We start from the raw sequence: 24212 nt of genomic DNA, 5'->3' as shown, positions 1-24212 counted from the left end.
ACACAGACTTTTCCCTCTTTCTTGGGTTTTATATGTCTGGTGGGAGTAGATAGTATTTAATTACCTAATATGACCCCCACACACAGATGCCCAAGCAGAGAAGGACATTCTTACCAAACTGGATGCAGTCACTTCACTGTAGAGAAGTCCAAACGGTACGATGAGGAAGTGTTCCTGCTCAGAGCTCACTCTGGTCTGTGGGGAGAATTACTGAGTCAGCTCCAAAATCCTACTGCAGTTACCTGCATCTCTTTCAGCTACAAACTCATGGGGCTTTTTGTGAGCCTTAAGTGAGCTCCATAGGAATGCACTTAAATTCAGTGCCTGTCACAAAGCTAAGAGGTATTTAAACCTTCCTATCATGATGCTGCAGTAACTATCAGGTACACAAAGTGCGTCCTGATCACATTCAAGGTAATTTATAAGATTATTTATGATGAAGAACCATCTGGTGGCTACCAAACCAGTATCGTGTGCAAAAAGGAGTTCCTCCTCAGGTGTGTAGTGATGGAAAGTCAAAACTTACTTTCTAAAAGTCAAGACAGGTTTCCTTGTAAGTACTCAAACCCTGTGAGACAGTGAATAATCATTAACCATGACAACCGAGAGACAGTCCTTCCTTACCACCTGATAAAAGTCTCTGCACACCACACCCTCTCCCCTGGCTTGTTTCTGTCTTCCACAGTACACTCTTCTCTCTACACTTCATTCAAGACAGATCTGACACATATTACAGAGCTGGGCTGGACACTAGCCATACAGCGGGAACAAGAGTCCTGCCCTCACAAAAATTAAGTCTGATTTTTTATGATGATTTTTGGATAAACTTAAAAGACTTCAAAAACTATCAGGTTGGAACACTACTGGCAGAAGAATTCTAACTAGAGTCGGGTAAGTGGAATTCACTGTTTACTGAAAAGGCCTCATGGTGTTTAGTCCAGCTTTCTAACCAGCAGGATGACTTCCTCTGCAGAGGCCCAAAGAGAAACACACACTGGAGCCTGCCTGGACAGCTGCAGTGACGGGGACGCTCACTACGTCCCCACGTGGCCTGCCCACTTCTTCATGCAGCAAACAGCCGCTGAGGCCTGCAACACCCTGGGTGCTGGGGCACAGCAGTGAACAGGGAGCAGCTGGAGAGACCTGACCATCAAGAGGCGCCCTCCCCTGGCTCTGCTGCGCTTGGCGGAGCGGACCCGAGTCTGGCTAGGTAACACCCCTCATCTCCTGTCTCTGCAACCACAAATGTGGCTTTTTGGGTTATGAGTTTATTTATTTGTGTTTGTTTCTTTGGATTCCACACATAAATGAGGTCATGCAATATTTGTCTTTCTCTGACTTATTTCATTTGGCATAATGCCTTCACGGGATATCCATGTTGCTGCAAATGGAGAATTTCCCTGTTTTTTTATGGTTGAATAGTAAACTGCTGGCTGTGTGTATATATGTCTTGATCTGTGTGTGTGTGTATACCTACACACACAGAGATGTCCACATATGCGTGAATGATAAAATCGCTTTTCCTCTGTACTCATCTTGGTAGAGACCTTGCCGTCTCCACGTCTCGGCTGTTGTAAACAAGCGTCACTGGCCATGCAAGTGTACGTGATTATTCAGGATAGTGGCTTTGTTTTGTTCAGACACATGCCCAGAAGCAAGACTGCTGGTTCATATGGTAGTTCTGTTTTTAATTTTTTGAGGAACCTCCATCCTGTTTGTCATAGTGGCTGCACCGACTTACACTGCCACCAACAGTGCAGTCTCCTTTCCTGGCGAGCATTTGCTAGTTCTTACCTTTTTGTTAAAAGCCGTTCTCTCAGGTGTGAGATGGTATCTCCTTGTGGTTCTGATTTGTAATTACCCAATGATTTGTAACATTGATTTCCCTGTCATGTGCCTATCGGTCATTTGTAAACCTTTGAATAAATATCCATTCAGTTCCTTACCCGTATTATAATTTGATTAACTGCCATTGAAATGTATGTTTTTAAAAAATACAATCTCAGCATTAACCCCTTATCTGACATGTGATCCCTTTCATTTTGCCAGCTGCTTCTCCTCCGCTAGAAGCGGAAGCCACTCAGTCTGACGGAGTCCCTCCCGTTTACGTCTGATCTTGCCGTCTGCGCTCTAGGCGTCACACACAGTCCCACACACACACAAAACGAAACAAAAACACTTCCAAGATCAATGTCCAGAAAAGCTTTCTCTATATTTCCTTCCAGGAGGTTTACTGTTTGAGGTCTTACATTAGGCCTTTAATCTCTCTTGAATTAATTGATGTGAGTGGTGTGAGACACAAGCATAGATTCCCTTTATTTCTGCCTTCAGTTTTTTATTAACGTCTTACAGTTTCCAGTGTAGACATCTTTCGCGTCCTTGGTTAAATTTATTCCTACTTTGTTTATTGTTTTTATGCTATCATAAAGGGACTGTTTTCTTCCTTTTTCAGTTGTTTGGAAATGCAACTAATGCAAATACCACAGATTCTGCACGTTGACTTGGTGTGTGCAACTCCCCTGAATCGCTGATGGGATCCCAAGGTTTTGGTGGAGTTCAGGTCTGCTGGTTTCCTACTGGCTCTGTCCGGGTGGTCTGGTCATTGCTGCGAGCGGTCACTGCACTGCTTCTCGTTTCTCCTGCGAGTTTGGGTATTTGCTTTACCTCATTAGGTGTGAAATCCAACAGCTGAGTTGTGTTTGTGAACGGTTATCTTGTAAAGGCATGTAATTAAAGTCTTTACCTTTCTAAAATTTTAAATTTTATTTTTTGCAGGGAAAAAAAAGCTCTCTCACACAAGCAGAAATCTGTCTCTAGTGTACAGCACAGAACAGGCTCTATACCACCCCCTCCCCAGTTTAGTTCTTAGACACCTGACCCTGTTCTGTCTCCTCCAAGCCATCTCCACGCAGAAGCACACTGTAACTCGATCCACAGTCTCGGAAGACCTGAGTTAAAATCCTGGCTCTGCCAGAACTGACTGTGCTGCTCTGGGGACCCTAGGCTCCTGGTCTCCTTACCCACAAAGTGGGGATGAAAGGGGCTTACGTTCACAATGAAGTTCTCAACAAATGTCGTTTCCCGACTGTTACTACCGTTGGTGGCTGCGGGAAGGCGACTTCTGTGATGCCCATTGTCTGAAAGTCCCCACTGTCCAGGTCTCTGCTCGTCCCAAGTTGTTCCAAAAGTATACGTGTTTCGACCTTTCCCCCAAACATCTCCCCGTTAATTGTAAGTTAGCCAGGTTTTTTATTTCTAAAGCCAGTTCTTTTATTTAAAAAGTAAGCTGATCTTTTTAATTATATAAATTAAAACTATGCAAAATTCCCCAATTCACAAACTGGGTCAAAACAAAACTTAAACAAAGAATTACTCTGTGTATTTACTGACTAGGATGAAGAAAAATAAGGTTGAAAATAGCTGAAAATTAAATGCCAAGTACTTTTCCTTGTTTTTAGTTTTTATTTTGAAACATACATGTAGAAAGTATTTAGAAGGTATATGCACAATTTAAGTATAATAATAAATCAAACACCCTTTTACCTTTCAACCAGATTTAGAAACAAAATAAATCTCATTCTTCTGGAGCTGTTTCTTCCCTCGCAATAACCCAGACGTAACCACTATCCTGTGTTAAGCATTTTCTTTCTTTTCTTTACAGTTTTATCTTACATATATTCATCCCTAAGTAACATAGTGCTTAACTTTTATCTGTTTATAAACATCATGTAATTAGAATCATACTGCATGTATTTTTCAGTGTTTTTTTTTAAAGCAATGCTATGGACATTTTGCACCTGTCTCCTAGTGCACATATGCAAGCTCCTTAGGGCAAGAAACTAGGCGGTGAAGCCAAGTTATTCTCCAAAGAGACTAATTAAATGCACACTCCTGCTGGTAGCCTATGACGGTTCTGTGCCTCCACAACCATCTTTTCTAAAATTAAAATCTGGTGTCTGTGAAATGGTATCCACTGTGGCTTTAACTTATAACTTCCTGGTGACTAATGAGCTGAGCAGCATTTCATTTCTTCTTCCTCTTCAGCTTCAGATTTTACTCCACCAACAACTTTTCGTTTTCATAGGGACGTACTGCCTTTTAAACCTTCCACAGGCTGGGCAGCCAACACCCCTCTTCAGGGAAGGGCGGGACCAGAAAACAGACACTGGCAGCTAACGTTAGACTATAACTGCTGTTCACTGCTACTGGGGCCTCACTGTGTAAGACTGCACAGTAAATCTTCTCAAATTTTTGCTGAAATGCTCACAGGAAAGCTTACAGCACAACCAGTGCCACACATGCTTTGTGAAATCAATATTCTTGATTTGTTTTCTTCTTGATTTTGGTCTTCTCTGAGTTTTCTATTTCTCAGTATTCTTCTTTCAGCTCATCCGACTTGCTTTTGCTTTCAGAAAGCACTCCTGTTCAATCCACAGGCAAGAACGTGCTGCTGCTCTGCTGCTGCCTACACACTCTCCTACCTTCCTCAGGCTAGAAAGTCCGTCTACAGTATTCTTTTGTTCTTTATTGAAACAAAGAAAACTTTCTTGCTGCTAGGATCGTCCTCATGTGGGGCTGAGATGTCGGCAGGGACCACCCCGGTGCCATCCTCAGGGCGCACACCCCAGCTGGGCGTCTCCACGGGAGCACCAGAAATGCAGGATGTGAATGCGATATTAAGACTCTCAAGTTTTTTCATTATGATAGATAATGCTACAATATATTTATATATCATGTTTCTTTCTTTGACTTACTTCCTTAACATATATTTCCAAGAGTGAACTTAACAGATCCGCATATTTTAATGGAAAAAGCATAAAATGTACAACTTTCTGAATCTGAAGCAAAAAGAACAAAGTGCAAAATACCACTGTAAAATGGAAAGAGAGGAGGACACGTCCCCGCTGGACCAGCACTGGTCGCACTGTGTGTCTTCCCATGTCTAATGCCCCTGCTCTGTGTACAAGGAAGAAACTCTAACGTCACAGATCTTAAGGTCACTCTGAACGCCAGTTACACCCAACTGGGTGTCTCTGGCAAAGATCCCTATCCCATGTCCCCAAAAGCGCAGGACACTGGTCACAAAGGCGGGCTCCAGACCACCACCTCAGACGTTAGCGTCCCTTGGAGTCCAGAACGGAGCTGAATCCAACATTCCACTGACACCAAGAGGCCCTGAGGGATGGAAAGGCCTTGCCATTAGCTAAGTGCCCCGAAGAGAGGAAGCCCTGCTTGCATGCTAACGGGACGTCGCCCAAAGCGTCTCTAAACCCAGTGCACTCTTAAGACAGTGATGTAACTCAGACAATCCTCTCCAATCCTCCAGCACTGCTAACACTCTAAAATCCCTTTAGCAGAAAAAATGCCTACTGCCCTCTTTCAAAACCGGGCACAATGACCTGTTAGCACTATTTGGTTGCACTGACAAATATTGTTAATATTTCTTTTCCATTAAGTCTGCATGATAACATCTAGATTGTGAAACCAAAAAAAAAAAAAAAAAAAGGGATGCATAAATAGTTTAAAACTTTTTTCTTCCCCTAAGATTCTCTAGTTTACAGATATAAGAAATATTTTTAACAACTTGAATTTCTTTTTTACTCAGCGTTAAGTCCCAAACAGATCACTTACAGAAAAGTAAACCTGAATTAACGTTTTAATTCTGCCAAGTCCTAAATAATTAAAGGGGAAAAAATTACCAATTTAACCAATTCAAACTTACTTAGATAGCACTCATAACAGGACTAGTAGCGAACAACACTTTAAGAGTTCCAAAGAATGTGAGACTGTCATTAAAGCCAAGGGTTACACTTCCAATCACAGCTGTAACATTTTCAAGGAACTAATTTTTAGGCAACCACTCACACTGTATCTCTCCATGGAGCATGCTGTCAAGTAAACTTAGCCACAGGGGCCAGTGACTTTCAAGAAGCCACGAGGAAGAGAGCCAGCACTGGTGGTCGGCTAACTGGACCCACTGACCAAATACCAAAAGTCACCATAGAGACCCTGTATGATAACTTTACTGGAGCAGAATATCAGTTCAACTGGAGATTTCGCTCCATCATTCCATCCAAGAGTTCACCGTGTGCCTACTCTGTGTCCAGAGCAGTAACTGGTCCTGGGGATACACACAGAGGCTCCCTTCCTGGAGCTGCTGTGGACGACATGGAGACGGGAGACAGGTAGTGTACAGTGTGGCTGAGGGTGACTCTGGGGGGGAATAAAGCAGGTGTGCTGGGGTGGGGGCAGCATTCTACAGCAGGACAGTGAGGACACGACAGGCTCGGGTCTGCATTTTGAAAGGTTAGCCTCAGCGGCAGCGCAGAGCACACACAGGGGAGGATGACACGGTGTCTCTGGCAGAGATCCCCGTCACGGCAGAAGACAGGGCACTGGCCACAAAGCTGGGCTCCAGACCACCACCTCAGAGGGTCAGCCTTCCTTGGAGTCCAGAACAGAGCTGAACTAGGCATCGCTGGTCATGAGCCCACGTGTGAAAAGCACCTCCCACGTGTGTGTTGAGTACGGAGAAAAAGTAAAACAATCTCAACAGCTGTTAATGCTGCTTATCTCAAGGGGACTAAGAGTACCGGCAGGGTCATGGCTTCTTCAGACACCTGTGCAAGGTGCGCTTGCTACAATCAGCAGGCACAATATTAATATTTTTAAATAACCAATAAAATTAATTAAATTAAAAAATAGAGATTGTATCGAGTTTTAAAGTCCAAGGAAGGAAGCAGTTCAAAGAAAGAGGCCACCTCCACAAGAAAGGAGAGGGGACAGGAGGGGAGGGGAGGCGAAAGCTAGAAAGATGACAACGCATTAGGAATCTAAAAAGGCGGGAGGGGAAGGAATCCCAAGCCAGGAAACAAACTCTGGCCTGTAGGCAGGAGGCAGGACAACCTAAGAGGTGGCGGGAGTATAAAATGGGTACAGACATCAGTAAAGAGCCCCCTTCTCTCTGTGACATGACACGGTCATCTGCTGGGAGGAGGGGGTCAGCAGTTTCCAAGAAAGTAGAGGCAGCAGGGAAGCGTCAGTGAGCATGTAAGAGGCGTCCAACAGTGGCCAGGCTGTCCTGGGGATCCACCTGAGACAGGCTGTGCCTCTGCGGAGAGAGCCAGCGGGCTCTGCTGTGAAGCCCTCCGCAGCGGGATGTGGCTGCTCAGGTGCAGGGAGGAGCGATGCCTTACTGGCAGAGGGCTACTGAAACGACGGGCCACGAAACCCAAGCGGGGCAACGCAGGGAGAGGAGGCGGGCTGGTGGGCCGAGACGCGGAAGGGAAGATCCACCAAGGCAAGGCCCGTCCCCTTCAGTGAAATAACCCCAGAGTCAGCACCACGCTGGGTACAGAGCAGTCAGTATTTAAAGCTCATTGCAGGGACGAGCCAAAGAAAACAGAGGCCCTGATAATGCTGAAAAGTAGTGAAAACTGGATTAGCTGAAGGAAAAAAGTAAGTGTAAGACACAGACTTTGGTCAGAGTAAGAAAGAAAACATTTTCACTCATGGCTTTTCAGGCATAAAGAGAATTTTAGGAACTGTCTATAATTTAGTAAGCACATTTATTAGGTTAGCATGTAAGAAAGGAAGTTTTTAAAGAACTACCGCTCTCAATTTTTAATTCAAACAGGCTAATTTTCAGATTACTGCATTCTGCAGTCAGGAGTGAAAAGGAAGGTGTTCCAAGATCTGCTTCCGCTCAGCCAAACTCCCTCTTCTCCTGAGCAGAAAGAGGCGGTGGTGCCAGACACACGGTGCCCCATTTACCGTTCAGTTACTGCTCCCTCAGTACTCACTGTGATGTGATTGTAGATAAGCTGCGACCATCCAAAGAGATCCGCTAGTCGGTAAAGGGCCGCCAGTTTACACCGCAATAACTTCTCCCCTTTGTCATAGGCAATAGAATCTGATCCTCTAAGGTCATTCACAGGAGTCACCATACCGAGACCTGAAATAAAGAAAAACAAGGCTCAAAGATTTAATATTCCTTATCAAATGTAAATCAAGTAACGGTTGAGATATTAATCATCCCATAAAAGGTCATAAGGTAACTCTCCAAAACATCAAAGACTATTTCATAAAGACCATGTTCCCGCACGTTAACATAATTAAGTGAGAAATCAATACCAAAAAGGCAGCAAATGTGTGAGCTGTGGCTCAAAGCAACACCTAGAAGGGAATTTATAGTATTAAATACGTATTAGAAGGAAGGGTTTTAAAAAATGATCTAGGTTTCTACCTTATTGAAACTAGAAGAGGCTTAGCAAAGTTCCAAAGTAAGAAAAAAGAAACTATACAGATAAAAACAGCAATCAAACAGAAAAATACAGAAAATCTGGTTTAATCTTGAAAATATTAACATCAAAATAAAATAATGGAATGAAAAACAAAACAAAATGAAATAGAATATACCTCTCGCCAGACTCATCATAAAAACGCACCAAAGAAAGAAATGGCCAACATGGAGAAGCAGAGAGGGACAGCGCTGCCACCCCACAGACACTAAAAGGGTAATAACGGAGTAGCAAGAACATCCATGCCAGCGACCCCTGAACTTAGATGAAACAGACAACGTCCTTGAAAGACATCAGTAACCAGAGCTCACTCCAGAAGAAACAGACACCCTAACCAGCCCCATTGCCACTACGCTGAATCTGCTGCTAAAAATATTCCCATAAAAAACCCAGGCCCAGATGACTTCAGTGTAAACTCTGTCACATATTCAAGGAAGACGTAGTGCCAACTCTACACAAGTTCTTCCAGAACAATTTCCAACTCATCTACCTGCCCAGCGTTACCGATACCAAAACCACACACAGACATTACACTACACAACAGTACAAAAAAAAAAAAAAGACCAACATCCTCCATGAACACACACTACAAAAACTTAACAAAGTTTTAGCAAACAATCCAGCAAAATATAAAAAGAGTAACACCTCATGACTTAGGGGCTTAACCTCAGAAATGCAAGGTTGGTTCAGAATTCAAAAACCAATCACTATAATCATGTCAAACTAAAGAAGAAAAACCATGGGATCATCTTAACATGCAGAAAAAGCATTTCATAAAACTCAACATCCGTTCAGGATAAAAGCTCTCAGTAAATTAGGAACAGAAGGGAATAACCTCAACTTGATAAGGGACATCTACAAAAAGCCTACCACTACCACCAAACACAATGATGAAAGACAGACGTTTTACGGCCAAGAGCAGGAACAATGCGGGGATGGACACCCTCGCACTTGCACTGGATGTTGTACTAGGGATTCTGACCAGCGCTAGGAGGCAAGAGGGAGGAAAACAAACAGAAATGTGTATACTGGAGAGGAAGAAACAAAGTATTTGACTGCATGACCCTATCTGGTCACGACACAATTACCCTTGTTATATATTGCTAGATTTGATTCTTTTAACTCTGAACTGTCTCACGCATACAGAAAAGTACAGAGAAAATACAAAGAACCACATACGTATAATCTTGATTCAGCATATAAATCCTCTACTTCAGCTCTTTAATTTTTTCTTTCTTTTTTTAAATACATTTTTATTGAAGTATAGTCAGTTTACAATGTGTCAATTTCTGGTGTGCGGCACAGTGCTTCAGTCATACATGAACATACATGAATTTGTTTTTCATATTCTCTTTCACCATAAGTTACTACAAGACGTTGAGTATGGTTTCCTGTGCTACACAGTAGAAACTTGTTGTTTACCGGATTTTGTGAGAATCCTCCTGTATTTCGAAACAAGAGACACTCTGCCAGAGCTCAGAAGGAGTTCTGTGCAACGCAGTGGGTTTGTGGATGTAATTCTTGGTGTATTTGTGGGACAGGGTGAGCTGTGACACTCTTTACTTCTCCATCTTGGCTCCTCCCCCATCTCTTTAATTGTTTAAATTGCTTTTTAGAAGATTTTTCAGAGGATGGTGGCAGTGGAAGTACAGTTTTTGAATCTCCTTAAATAATCTCTATCCCAACCCTGCAGAAAATAACTAGAGCAATCAGGGTAGCAAAGCTGAAAACCCAGGGATGCATCTGCAACAGAACTAGGTAACAAGGTGGGCCCATGAAGCTGAACACATAAGCAGGGGGGCTGACACAGAGCGAGTGGTTTCAGCATCCGTGCAGGAGGAAGAAGGAAACCGTGGACCATCTGCCAAACCTGAGACTCCCGAAAGAACCAACAAGAACTCAGAGGACCAAACTGAGAATAGCAGCCGATACCAAGAGGCGTTCTGCAACATTTTAACCCTTAAAAGTTCTCTAAACTAACCACCCGAAACAGTCTTTCAGCACAAAGGCTCACACTAAGAAATCTGTGTAAATTAGAACCTAAACTGCATAGCACAGGACTCTGGGGGGAAGGGGAGGGGAGGGGAAGGGTGGGGTGGAGTGGGAAGGAGAGGAAAGGTCCAGATAAAAGCCAGGGAGGTGGACAGAACCTGATCTCATAAAACAAGCTGCCATATTTTTAGCACTACACAAAAACGACAGAAGAGGGAGCTCTAGAGCCAGGACTCCGGACCAGACTACTCCAGGAAAACTAACTTCCGGTAAAACTGAACAGAAAAACATCAAGATCAAGTACCACACAAAAATTACTTAAAGAAAAAAGGGCAGAATCACATTCCTACAGGTAATGGAAGCACACAAGAAAGACATGTCCACAAAACAAATGAAAACTATAACCTAGTATTTCAATAAAGTTGAAGGTACTAATAATAAAAGATCTGAAAAAAGTTAATATAATTAGAAAAATTCAGAAGCGTGGGCTGGAATGTTAAGGAAATCAGATACAAATGAAAAAATAATTGTAAAAATACTAAATTCAAAGTAGAAGAAAGGGAAACGAAAAACTTTTTAAATCACAAAGAAATGAAGAAAATGATAAAATGGATTTGGGAAAAAGTGCAGTTAAAGAAGGCAAAGAAAATCCAACATGCATATAACAGGAATCCCTGAAGAAGGAAACAGAAGCAAGGGAACCGAATACATATTAAAAGCCAATTCAAGAAAACACTGCTAAAATAAGTAAGATTTGGAAGGGCCTGTCATCGGAGAAAATCAACCCAGAAGGACCGACACTAAGACATATTCCAGTAAAACTGCTGGCTTTAAAGAAAAAGAAAAACAGTGTGAGCATCCAGGAAAAGAGATTAAGTAACTTAAATGGAAAGACTGTCTTCAAATTCTAATAGCAAAGCTTTGGGCCAGAAGAAAATGAACCCTGTATTTAAGACACACAAAATAAGAAAATGTGAGCTGACGACTTTATGCTCAAACTTAGTAAACCAAATTCACACCGACATATAAAGGCCACAGTGCAGGAGCTCAGAGTCACTTCCACAAGTGTTTTCTGAGAAATCCACTATAAAAGGAGCTTCAGACAACCAAACTGACTAGGGGTCAATGGTACAAGGCCTGGTGGTGAGCATTAAATACAGATTTTTTACAGAGTTAAGTTAGTAATTATAACACTACATGAACGTTATAAGGGAAGGCCATAATATGTAATGGTTATATGCTCTGACAACACAGGATATAATTATTTTAAAACATGAAGAAAGAACATATTATTGGTATGGTGTTGGTATGATGCGTGCTATGTGGGAAAAAGCAGTGAGTAATTACGTACTATTCTAATCTTGTTATTCTTGGTGTCCTGGAGAACAAGAATACTTGTTGTAGAAGAAAGGAAGACATAAATGTTGGATGGAAGAGGTCAAAGTAAAAACCTCTTAGAACTGAATGTTAATTTAAATTATAATCCTAGTATATCAATACAGTATACAAATCATAAGGTAAGATGCATTTTTTAGTTCTATCCAACAAAAAGGCCTAGATAGAAAGACTAACTAGTCAGTAGCAATGAGCACTCCTAGCACCCAGACTAAAATTTCATTTCTCACAAAAAGAAACGAAGGTTTCTTAGAGAAATGGCTGATTCCAGATCCTCACAGGAGATGGCCTGAACACTACCAAAGACTACTGGGCTCAGGAGTCAACCCGGACAGACGCCCATCAGTCAAAGATGGGACAGCGTGAGCAGCACCAAAAAGGGTAACTGCAAAGTTCTGACACAATTAAATACATTTAAATCGATGAGTTCAAAATGATACTAAAAAATTACAGTAACTGGTCACTTTAGAAGGATGACAGGAAACCAACTTCTCATGTTACAAAGAACTACCTTTTGCATACAGACCACACCACCAGGTAACCAAGACTTGGCTGACAGGAAGTTTCCTTTCATGTGTGGGTTGAGGGCTTCTCAGCAGACCACAGCGAGGCAGCCGCTCTGCTACATGTGCAGCTCTGACCAAGAAGCAGGTCACCTGCAGATGGTTTAGCACCAGGTTCACAGCAAGCACGTGTTGAGTGACAGGGAAGGAGGCGGCCCCCTTTCTGGCCACGTCCCATTTCCCAAGGAAGCTTCTCTTTACAGAAATATTCTAATTAATAAATACAGAACAAAGGGAAACAACTGAAATAGCACCATCCTGGGACCTTTAGTGAATTGAGAGGCCTGGGCACTGAGCAGCAACGGCTGCTACAACACAAGGGACGCACCTATGTGAGAACTACGAGCGCAATGCTGCCTGCAAAGCAGGGCCTGCCAAAACCTGAACCCAAACACAGCCAAGCTTCTAGAGCCAACTACCAACTACTGCGAACACAAAAGACAAAAGACCTCGTCAGCACCACGGACAGGGAACCAGCAAAACCCAGACTAGAAAACTGTAGGTCAACAAATCCATTTTCTTTAAAGAGTGAGGAGAAAAAGAAATGGAGGGGCAACTTGTAACCTTAAAAATGCTTAAGAGACATTAAGTAAAAATAGACAAACACTGAAGCATAATATTTAGGGATGACCATTTGGGTGATAAAACCACAAAGAAAAGCAAGGCACAACACCACACCAGTCAAGACGATGGTTCCTCTGAGAGAGGGGTCGGGCAAGGGGCAAGTGACTGTAACTCCTTCCCTCTTAGCCTGGTGACGGTTATAAAGGTGTTCACCTTAAAATCATTCCTAAGTTATACATCACTTGTTCAATGCCATCTGCATATGTTCTATTTTATAACAAAGGTTAAAATTTGTATTAAAAATTTTATATTTAAGAAACAAACTACTGGACACAATTAAAACCAGTCAGATTTCTTTCTTCCTTCTTTTCCTTTTTTGGTGTGGCACTATTGAAATGAAATTCTCTTTATCTCTGATTGGAAGACAACATGCAAGTAAATACACTACATTGTTCTTTATTGTCTAATTCATGTATTACTAGAATCCATGTGAAAAAGACGAAAACCTACTGACTACCATTCCACTCCAAGACGGAAGTCTGAGCTCGTAAGTTAAATGTGAGTCTCAGTGTCCCCTAGACAGTACACTGGTGAGCGTCAGCCAAGATGTTCTAGAAATCCATGGAACAGGTAAGCCAGAGAGATAGGAAGCAACACCTGATGTCAGTCAGTCAGCGCACAGAGCCAGGAGCTACTCACTCATGTTTAAGGCAGCCATCCCTCCCTGTGGAGCTGCCGGGTAGACGTTTGGGACATTCGCGGTCATGAAGTCTGCAATCTGCTGTAATGCCAACAGGCCTGTGGGATTCTTCCCCTTCTTAAATTGTTCCTGTATCATTGACTCCAGCTCTTCACAGAAAGCCTAACAAAAAGCAAATTAAAACAATGAGACGCTGCTTCTTTGTTCCTCGGGAAGGCAGGGGTAACTATCACAGAGACCACTGTTTAGTCTGTTTTCATCCAGTGGCAAGTGAATACTCTCATACATCGCTACTTGGCGCATAACTGGCACATCCTTTCTGTAAAGTAATTTAACAATATAGACACTTAAGAATTTGAACAGGCCTTCTATTCCCAGGAATCTTTTCTAAAGAACTAATCAGAGATGTGCCCAAAGACTTATTCATTAGATGCTCATTCCAGCATCACTAGTAAAAGGGAAAACAGGTAACAGTCTACACTTTAAACAGCAGAGGACTGATTAAATATACTGACTCACCTTACAATGGAATGCTGTGCACATACAGCACGAAAGGCTAAGAAAAATTAAATGACACTGTTCTACGCACTGAGAACATATAGATGGAAAAAAATGGCCTTGCCATTAATGAACTTAAAACTTCGTGAGGGAAACACAAGAAGGAGAAAAACAACACTACAAGGGGCCTCTGTACCAACGGCAACCCCGATGACCCACACACGCAGTCCAGAGCTGAGCTCAGCAATGCCAGTGAGGCCCGGGGCTGTCCACCTGGGTCCCAGACTCTGGCCCCAACCAGCAGTCACTGGCCAATGACCTCATGCACTTGCCTGGTCCTAATCCCGGGTGGGCCAACATCCATTCCCTCACCTCTCAGCTTCCTGATCGCCTCGCCTCCAATGACCGTCTTCCAACTCACCTCGGCCTCCTGTTTCCATGGTCGTGCCCCAGGGACCTGCTCATTCCCAGTAACTGTGTCCCTCTTCAATCTCAGAGCCAAGGTTGTGCTCTGCAGACACCTCTTCCTAGTGTCCAGTGCACCCTTCTTCAGCCCATCGTGACCCTAAGACCCTATCATCATCCCTCACCTTCCCTGTGTCCTGACCCCTCACTCAGCTTAGGCCCTTGGTTTAACACTGTAACCGCTCCCTGGCTCACAACTTCAGCTCTACCATTTCATCCGGCAAAATCCCAGTCCTGGGTAAAGCTAACTCCTCGCCCTTTCTACTCATGCCTCTGGAAGTGGCTGGAGGGAAAAGGCAGAGACTCCTGCGCTGCCTCACGTTAAGTTCAGGGACACTGCCCTGAGTGTACCCTTCACACGAACCCAGGACCGCTCTCGACTTCTCTGGCCCATTCCCTCACCTCCCCTTCATGCCTTCTCTCTCCTCAAGCCTCCGACGCTGCTCCCGGCGCCCGTCCTCAGCAGTGACTCCAGGTGCTATCCCCGAGAGCAGAGCCACTCTGAAGAACTCTCACAGGTTCCCTCTCACGTCCGCCAACTACAGCACCTGCGTCCACAGGGCGCCTGCCCACCCCTCACTGTGGATGAACCACCACGTGCCCGGAACCAAGAAGCCAGCCCAGGCACGCCCTACCCAGCAAGGCACCGGGTCCTGCAGCCTTCTCACTGGTGGCCTTCTCTGGATGCTCCTGCGTCAGGAACGCTCTGATGCTGCTGGGCTCTAAGCGACTGCGGGCGGGGGCTCCACACCCCAGTGCCGAGCACGGCGTTGGTGCACACTAGCCGCTGTAAGTTGCTACTTCACTCTATCCCAGGTGACTTTTACTTATTGCTTGTTGCTTTTTACCAGGAAAACTACTTGAGCCAAGTCCACATGTTGCTCTGATTCTTCATTTCCTCCCACCTCTTCCTCCCCATCCATCAGCAAATCCTACTCACCCTACCCTCACAGTAAAACTCAGATGGGTCTACCTCTCCCCACCTCCACCACCACCACTCTGGCCCAAGCTTCCATCACCGCATCTGGGAGACGGCGTTCTCTCTTGCCCCACGTGATATTCCCTCTGTACCAAACCAGAATGAGCTACTCAAAGACTGAATCGTGCCACTCCCGTCTGCAACCCTCCAATGACAACTGTACTCTGGATGTAAGACAAGCTCCTCAGCTGAGCTCGCACTGCCTCCCAGGACCTGCTCCCTCGCCCCTCGAGCCTCGCTGCACCTTCCGGCCTTTTGCTTCCTATGCTCAGACCACCCAGCTGCCTCCGACTCTTTCAAGCTCATGCCTAGCCTAGGAATTTCACATTAGCAGCTCCCTCAGCCCAGAATGCATCTCCCCCAGTCCCGGCTCCTTCCCATCACTCCTTTACTCAGAGAGGCCTGTTCTAATCACCGGCACAACTTAACCAGCCGACTGCTTCCTGCCCCTCGCTTCTGTCTGTTGCTCACTGCTTATCCCCTTCGACTAGAACGCAAGTCTGAGGCGACCTGAGCGCCTACACGGGTGCTGCCTGCATGTCAGACCTCATCAAGCCGTACACTTGAGACCCGTGCACTCTACTGTCAGTTATATTATTGAAAAACGATAGACGAATGATAATAACCAAACGAAAAAGCTTTGTATGTCTTGTTTACTGCTAAATCCCCAGTTCCTTGGAGATGGATTGATTACCACTAAAAAAAGTTCAGGGAGCAGGGTGCAGCTCAGAGGTAGAGTGCGTGCTTAGCAGACACAAGGTCCTGGGTTCAATCCCAAGTACCTCCTCTAAAAGTAAACAAATAACCCCCCCAAAAAAGTATAAAGTAAAAAATAAATTAAAATTTTTAAAAAGCTCCATGAATTATCTGTCAAATGACACCCCAAAATATTCAGGAAACAAAACAAGAACAGGTTAAAAAGAAAGAGAGTGATGCGCACAGGGGCAGCAGTCTCAGCGCGAGAGCCCGAGAGCAGCGCCGCCCGGCCCGGGGCGCGGCCAAGGCACGGCACGCCGCGCAGCCATGGTGAAAGCCGCCCATGACCGGGTGCCGTCTAGACCTACTAGGGGCCCAGCCCCAGGCCAGGCGTTTAGGAGGAATCAGTCGTTTTTAAACGGTCCCAGCATTTAAAGATTCCAGAGAAGCAGTGAGGGTAAAAAGGAGAAGTGACACCTCCTGCCCTCTATGACACTGAAGACTTCCGCTTATTGTGTCTGGTAACTCGAACTAAGCTGAACCTTTCCGAGCCCTTGGCGCTGACTTGCTGTGTGAGATAAACTGACTGTGACCACACAGCAGAGCAGACGGGCTGAAGGAGGGAAGGAGGAGGAGGACACGCGGTTAGAGAAAGGCTCCTCTTACGGGGCTCTGCAGAATCATGGACACCCTCTTCTTCTGCTCCATCATGTTGAAGTCCTGGCGAAGGTCTGGGGCCATGTTCCTCTCTCGCAAGTATTCTGGATTGTTCTCATCCACTCTGTCGAAATACCTCTCCTTGTGAGGGACTGTGGTCGGGGGTGGTGAGGTCACCACTGCCGCCCGAGTATCACCATTCATTGCACAATCTTTCTAGGTTCCTACAGAATCAAAATAAAAGAAAGTATTGTTTTTGAATCAATGTCCAGCAGCCTTTCACAATGAGCACATCAGCCTGATAAATACCATCTTCAGCCCAAGGACGCCCTGAGTGACCCTGGCCATCGGCCAGAGCCATGACGTGTGAGACCTCTTTGTGGCTGACCAGCCATCTCCCACCCTCCCACCAGCCATGGCAGTTCTGCCCTTGCTCTTCTTCAGCGACAACAGAACAATCCCACAAAACTACTATTTCCTCTGACAAACTTAGGAAAATTTTGACCGTCAGACAGCCGAAAGTCATCATGTGTCCCACACAGACAGGGTCTTCTAACAGCAGCAGAGTTCATTTCCAGAAAAATTTGATTTATGCTAATTTTCCCAAAAAGTATTGGTGGCGATTTTGCACAGGATTCCCCAGGCTGAGCAACAGGAGAGAAGCTGCTCACACATCTATATTCACACAAACGGGAAATGTTCCTCATCAACATCACCAGTTTGGTTCAAAGAACAGTAACAGCAGGTACTGAAAATGTCACCACGCCCTGGGTTGTAAATAACCTCAAAAGATGCCCAAATGGCTCAAATTTAAAAATCTGCTAATATGGCTACTTAATTTACATTCTTTTTAATCGCCATCTTTTATTTGAAATGATGCTCAAATGCACTAAATTATATTCATCTTTTAACTACTAAATCTCTAAACAGCACCTTTACTAATCATACAAATAGTTCAATTTCTATTCTGTTTTTATAAAACACTAAATGACAGCTTTAACAACATATATACGGTATCTACTGAGCATCTGGTATGACAGTCACCGCTGGCCACAAAATTAATTAGATGTGGTCCTCACTTTAGGGAAGCTGGACTCACAGTCTAACAGTCTCACAGGGGAGACAGACTCACTGAGAAAGGCAGAGCTGTTGACCGGAATTCACTAGCACAGAGACGCTGGCTAAAGCCAGGAGAGGAGAGGAAACTGGCCAGCAGAAGAATACAAATTGGGAAGAGGAGGGCAGAACAGGCACCCAGAACAGTTTCCATCATATAACAGTATCTAAATTAAAATACCTGAATACATTAAGAACAAGAAGGAAAGGACCAGAAGACAAGATGAGAAAGTCTCAGAAGCCACAGACAGAGTTTCAACGACGAGTGAGTGAACAACAGTTCCTCAAGCCACAGAGGATAAGCAAAGTAGGTGTGTTTTTTTTTTAAAAGGTTAAATCAGCAACTAAAAAAGTAAGTGGTGCCCCTTACACTACATACAAAAATTCATTCCAAATGGAACACAGACCTAAATGTAACTGCATAAACTATAAAATTCTTAGAAGAAAGTAAAGGAGTAAATCCACAAGACCCTGGGTTAGGCAAAGTCTTGCATGACCCCAAAAAGACAGCAACAAGAAAAAAAGAGATAACCTGGACTTCCTCAAAAGTAAAAACATTTGTGCTTCAAAGGATACATAAGGTAGTGAAATACCATAGGACCCAGGAATCCCGCTCCTGGGCACATGTCCAGAAGGAACCCTACTTCAAAATGACACCTGCACCCCAATGTTCATAGCAGCACTATTTACAATAGCCAAGACATGGAAACAGCCTAAATGTCCATCGACAGATGACTGGATAAAGAAGATGTGGTATATTTATACAGTGGAATACTACTCAGCCATAAAAACTGACAATGCCATTTGCAGCAACATGGATGTTCCTGGAGAATGTCATTCTAAGTGAAGAAAGCCAGGAAAAGAAAGAAAAATACCACATGAAATTGCTCATATGTGGAATCTAAAAAATAAATAAATAAATAAGGAAGTGAAAAAACAACCCATAAAATGGAAGAAAGTATGTGCAAATCATATATCTGAGAAGATATTTACATCCAGAATATAGAACTTAATTAAAATAATCAAAAGCCTGAAAGTCTTCAAGCGTCCTTGGTGGGTGCCACACAGAGCAGAGCTGCCCAGCTGAGCCTTGCCTAAACTCCTGACCCGCAAAATCATGAACTATGAATAAAATAACTACTTTAAGCTGCAAGGTCCTGAGATGGTTTGTCCTGCTGCAGCAGGTAACTAAAATACTGTTCATGACAAAGGAAGGCGAGTGACAGCAGCCAGACCTGAATGCCAGACACGGCTCCTTACGTACACTCCGTCCTCTCACCTCCTCGGCTTGTCCACTTGCTCTGGCTTTCTCACGTTACAGACCAGGGGACTTAGGTCACTCAGATGGAAGTCAAAAGGGCTGGGATTCTAACACAGGCCGTCTGGCTGCAGAGCTTTTGTTCTTAACCTCTGAGCCACACTGCAAAAAATGATGACGATGATGATGATGGTTGGTGGAGGCAGCAGAAGAGGCAGCAAGGGGAAACAATGTCCCCAAGGGACGGGCTTGAGGGCACAGGCGCAAAGGTGCCCTGACCAGCAGGACCCAACCTTGGGAATCTGGGGCTGGCACTGTTAGCTTTTTAATGTGCATTTGAATTGCCTGGGAATCATGTTAAAAGACAAATTCACATCCAGTAGGTCTGGTGGGGCCTGAGATTCTTCACGTCTCAGGAGCTCCCAAGTGATACGAATGCCACTGAACTCGGAGCACAACATGAACAGCAAGGCTTTAAAGGACAGTTTGTTTATCAAAACCATTGGGGAGAGGGAGGTACAAACTCACAGGCGTAAGGCGGGCTCAGGATGTATGTACAACACGGGGAATGCAGCCAATATTTTATAATAACTGTAAATGGAAAGCAACCTTGAAAAATTGTGTACAATTTTTAAATTTTTAAAAATATTCTGCTGTACTAATAGCCAAAGAATGAATAGAAGAAAGAAAATTTAAAGAAAAGACCAATTTGGACATTGCTTTCCTGAAATCTAAAGATAGTACATAAGTAACAGCTGATTAAAGTGACACTGCTTCGAGGACAAAGACGACAGCACAAAGCAGCCAAGGACTACAGGCAGCCCAGGGTCAGTAAGCCGCCACCTGACTTCCTCTTCTCTGAACAGAGCCCTGAAAATGTGTAGTTTCATCTGTTCAACCTAGTTTGTTCTGAAAGAAATGACCCAAAGAACGAAACACTAATGGTTGTGACACGTTTCTTCATTAGATGTAAGTGAAGCTGGCCATTCTGAGCCAACGATAAAAATGTTCCACTTCATTGTTTCCAAAAAAACAAAAAAGACAAAAGGATACACAGTATTACGAGTTCTCTATTACTAAATGAGTTCCAATTTTAAGCCATTTTCATCAGTAAATAAGGACAAAGGGGAACATTTTAGAGGCAACTACAGCTGCTTCCTGGTTCCCACAGCTGACGGAAAGAAAAGAATCTTTGTAAAACCAACATGTTAAAGATAAGGCAGAAATGCTTTCTTTTCATTACAGATTGCCACGTGAATGGGGTAAGATAAAGGTTGAAGACCAGATATGCACGCATTCCATTCCCTCAACAAGGAAGCCTATAAACTTAAAGTCAAAGTACACACATTCTGAGCCCAATAACCAACAGTAAGCGTAATTCTACTTTCAAAGCACAAAACCTGCACTGGATTTTCGCCAATTATGGCTCCAGGTTTCACGGGTGTAGTCTTCAAGTGTGTGTTAAGACAGCAGACTTTTCTGTGACGATCTCTACAAAGAAGTTATTTAGTCCAAATTTTTTAAAAAGAAACAGAAAACTACAGATGCAAAGAAAATTTCCTGCAACAGTACTTAGAGTAATTAAACAATAAAATAATTCAAAAAGACCAATGTCCAACGGTACATGAATGGTTGTAACACGATCTGCTCAATACAGTATTATGAAACTACGAAGATTCTTCAATACAATATACATAAAAGATTATAATGTTTAAGTGAAAAGCTATAAATTTCCTATTCTACTATATATAGTTATCAGTATTATCATTTATTCACACACAGACAAGATGATACAATGGCAGATGAGCTGTATTAAAGTTGAATAAACTCATTCAAGACCAGTGTGGACTAGTGTTCCTCCAGCCCAGTACTCCATAAAGCCACTATAATTTAACCTGTGTAAAAATTTCTTTAACATTTTTTATTGATTTATAATAATTTGACAATGTTGTGTCAAATTCCAGTGTCGAGCACAATTTTTCAGTTATACATGAACATATACATATTCGTTGCCACGTTTTTTCTCTGTGAGCTACCATAAGATCTTGCGTATATTTCCCTGTGCTGTACAGTATAATCTTGTTTATCTATTCCAAATTTTGAAATCCCAGTCTATCCCTTCCCACTCCCCGCGCCCAACTTGTGTAAAAATTTTAAGACTTCACCACCCAAATCAATGAAATCTCCGGGGACAAGACTTTCAAATAAACAAACACTACCCCCTCCAGAATCCAGAAGTCTGAAGGAACCGAGACAGATGAGCCCCGCCCGCCCGTGTGGCGGCCACATTCATCCACGCTCTCCGCCTCATCCACGCTCTCCGCCTCTCCCATGCTGCTCTCATCTGGGTAAGTACCACTCACTCCTGGACATCCACCAGTCTCCTAACTGGTTTCTCTACTCCCAGTCTCCTAACAATCCCCACAGCAATCCATTTTCCACAGAGAAGTCAGAGTTTCAAAATGTAAGTCACATCAAGTCACTCATTCCCTGATTAAAGCATGACGGGTGACAGGAGGCCCTTAGCTGGATCCTGACTCAAATAAATTACAACGTAAAAATGTAAGACTGGCATTTGAGACAATTAGAAATCTGAATACTAACTGGACTTGGATGGCATTAAGGAACTAGTGTGAAAAAATTTAGGTGTAATATTATTATGTTTGCATCAGATACATACAGAAGTATTTACAGATCTGGAGTTGGCTAAACTTAGACAGGGTTGAGGGAGAGAGTATGCATTACACAAATAAACAAGACCAGCCACAAGGCAACTGTGGAAGATGGATGAAGGATAAAACAGGGTTCACGATACAGTTCTATTCTGTGTCTCTGAAATACTCCAGGATCTTCCTTGCTCCAAGAAAACAGTGCCTCCAGACCTTACGTACGCTGGTCTCCACTGCCGTCACGTGAGCACATCTCAGCACACGCTTCAGACTGACACCGGGGTGAACGGAAATCTTAAGATTAACCATCCTCTTCTACTAACATCCCAGAAGAAACCACTCTGCCCACCATGTGACTTACTTGAAATAAAAGCGTGCCTTTCGCAGCCAAGGTACTCCAGCCCCGGGGCAGTTCATCCTCACTGACGTGCAACTAAACCTCAGATCAGAGACCAGACAAACTTTTGCTTCCCTAACGTATCTAATGAGCTAACTCTGAAGCTCTGGGGCAGAGTCAGTTATTTCTTGGCATCTCCCTCCTGGCACAGACATTTTGCGAACTATTCCAACCATTCACATGATTTACTTTTGAATCCCTAAAAACCGAACATTCAAACCAAAAGCTGAAACAAGAAAGTGACCATTAACAAAATTCTCTGGGTAAAGCGTAAGCTAGAAGATCCAGAGGGTCTTGTCAGCTTCTAAGTGCTCTTAAAACACACCTCAGAAAGCAAAAAGGCTGCCAGGTGGTAATGAATTACCAGTCCATGGGAAATAAACCAAGAGGCATCAAATATGCTCATGTGGTAATAAAAGTGGTAGCCTCTGCTGGTGTCCTGGGCCACCTTACGCCCAACTCCTGACAGCTGCTGGAACTGTCAATAGGAGAGCAAGGGGAGAGGTGCCCTCCGCAGTGTCTTCCTTCATTTCTACCAACTCCTGGGACTTAACATACCTCCACCGGAGCTCCTTTCCACATTACGTGCAAGGCACCAGAGATAAAACAGTTACAAAATGAGGAGACGCTACCCAGATGTAATCAAGCACTCCTGGTGCCGTGACAGAAATCTACTTACACATGAGCAGGCGGAAAGTGTCCAGAGGGAGGCAGAAAAAGCAGAGAGAAGGGTATACAGGCTGAACTGTGTGCCTCCGAAATTCATGCTGAAGCCTTAACTCCCAGCACCTCAGAATGTGACCTTATCCAGAAACAGGGTCACTGCAGATGTCATTAGTTAAGATGAGGTCACACTGGAGCAGGATGGGTCCCTACTCCAATAGGACTGGTGTCCTTATAAAAAAGGGACACTTGGACATAGACACACACACACAGGAGGAATGCCACGTGAAGATGGAGGCAGAGATCAGCTTACGTGCTGCATCGACAAGCCAAGGGGCTCCTAAAATGGCCGGCAGACCAGCAGCGGGGGGACAGGCCTGGCCCAGCGGCTCCCTCACAACTCAGGGACCAGCCCTGCTGAGCCCTGATCTCGCACTTCTGGTCTCCAAATGCAGACCATCAACTTGTGCTGTTGCAGCCGCCCAGTCTGTGGCAGCCCCAGAGCACTAACAGAACAGGCTGTCAGGAAAGCTTCACAAAAGAGACGCTTTTAGAGCTATGCAGGTGCTTCCAGGCTGGCTTGGGGCAGGTGGCAGTCGCCTGGCGAATGAACATCTCTGGGAGGGCTCATGAGCTTTGCACCCAGAAAGAAACAGCATCATCAGGACACCCTCAAACAGACAGCGGTCTCACCAAAAACAGAACAGAGCAGAGCAAGGCAGCCATGTGAGGGACGGACGTGTTCAGTAACTGGATTTGGGGGATTATTTCCCGATGACACACACATACCAAATCATCACCTTGCACACTTTGACATAGGACAATTTTGTCAATTATACCTTAATAAAGCTAGAAAACAGGCTAAAAAAAAAAAAGCCTTAGCTGGAAAGAGTGACAAGATTTTAAAAAGGCTTGGAGGAGCCAGCGCTGATGGCTAAGGGCAGGCAGAGGGCTGAGAAGAGTGCTGCACAGACAGTCCACACCCTGTCCGGCACCGCGGGTGGGGAGACAAGAAGGCTCGGCCAGAAATTCATTCCAGGCTCTCAGAACCTACAACTCTGGAAGGGGACTGCGCCACTCAGTGGAAGGGGAGTCTCTCACAGCTAGTGACAGAAAGGCACCCAACACTGGAGCCCTCTCCCAAATAAACCAGAACACACCGCAACGAGCTGTAACCTCTCACGGCCCACGTGACTAGCCTGGTTCTCCACTTTCCCGAAAGGACCCACACACACACCTACCTTCTGCTCAAGGTTCCTGTCACAGCTTCCAGCCGAGTGCGCCCGCCTGGGGCCTCGGA

At 44.3% G+C, this 24212-nt stretch overlaps 1 protein-coding gene and 1 pseudogene across 1 annotated transcript in view; both read right to left on the bottom strand.

The window, feature by feature from the left end:
* The window catches only part of ADD1 (adducin 1), a 74810-nt gene that overhangs the window by 22976 nt on the left and 27622 nt on the right, over positions 1-24212 (bottom strand). Inside the window, 4 exon segments of the mRNA XM_032492904.1 lie at positions 115-195; positions 7803-7954; positions 13514-13676; positions 16819-17033. Of these exon segments, the coding sequence (XP_032348795.1) occupies positions 115-195; positions 7803-7954; positions 13514-13676; positions 16819-17013 (591 nt within the window). The 5' untranslated portion in view covers positions 17014-17033.
* LOC116667613 lies at positions 3655-7935 on the bottom strand (annotated as a pseudogene).

The sequence above is a fragment of the Camelus ferus genome, chromosome 2 (genome assembly GCF_009834535.1).
Source record: "Camelus ferus isolate YT-003-E chromosome 2, BCGSAC_Cfer_1.0, whole genome shotgun sequence".
Taxonomy (NCBI): domain Eukaryota; kingdom Metazoa; phylum Chordata; class Mammalia; order Artiodactyla; family Camelidae; genus Camelus; species Camelus ferus.
The sequence above is the reverse complement of the archived record's forward strand: the minus strand, read 5'-3'. Positions and strand labels throughout refer to the sequence as shown.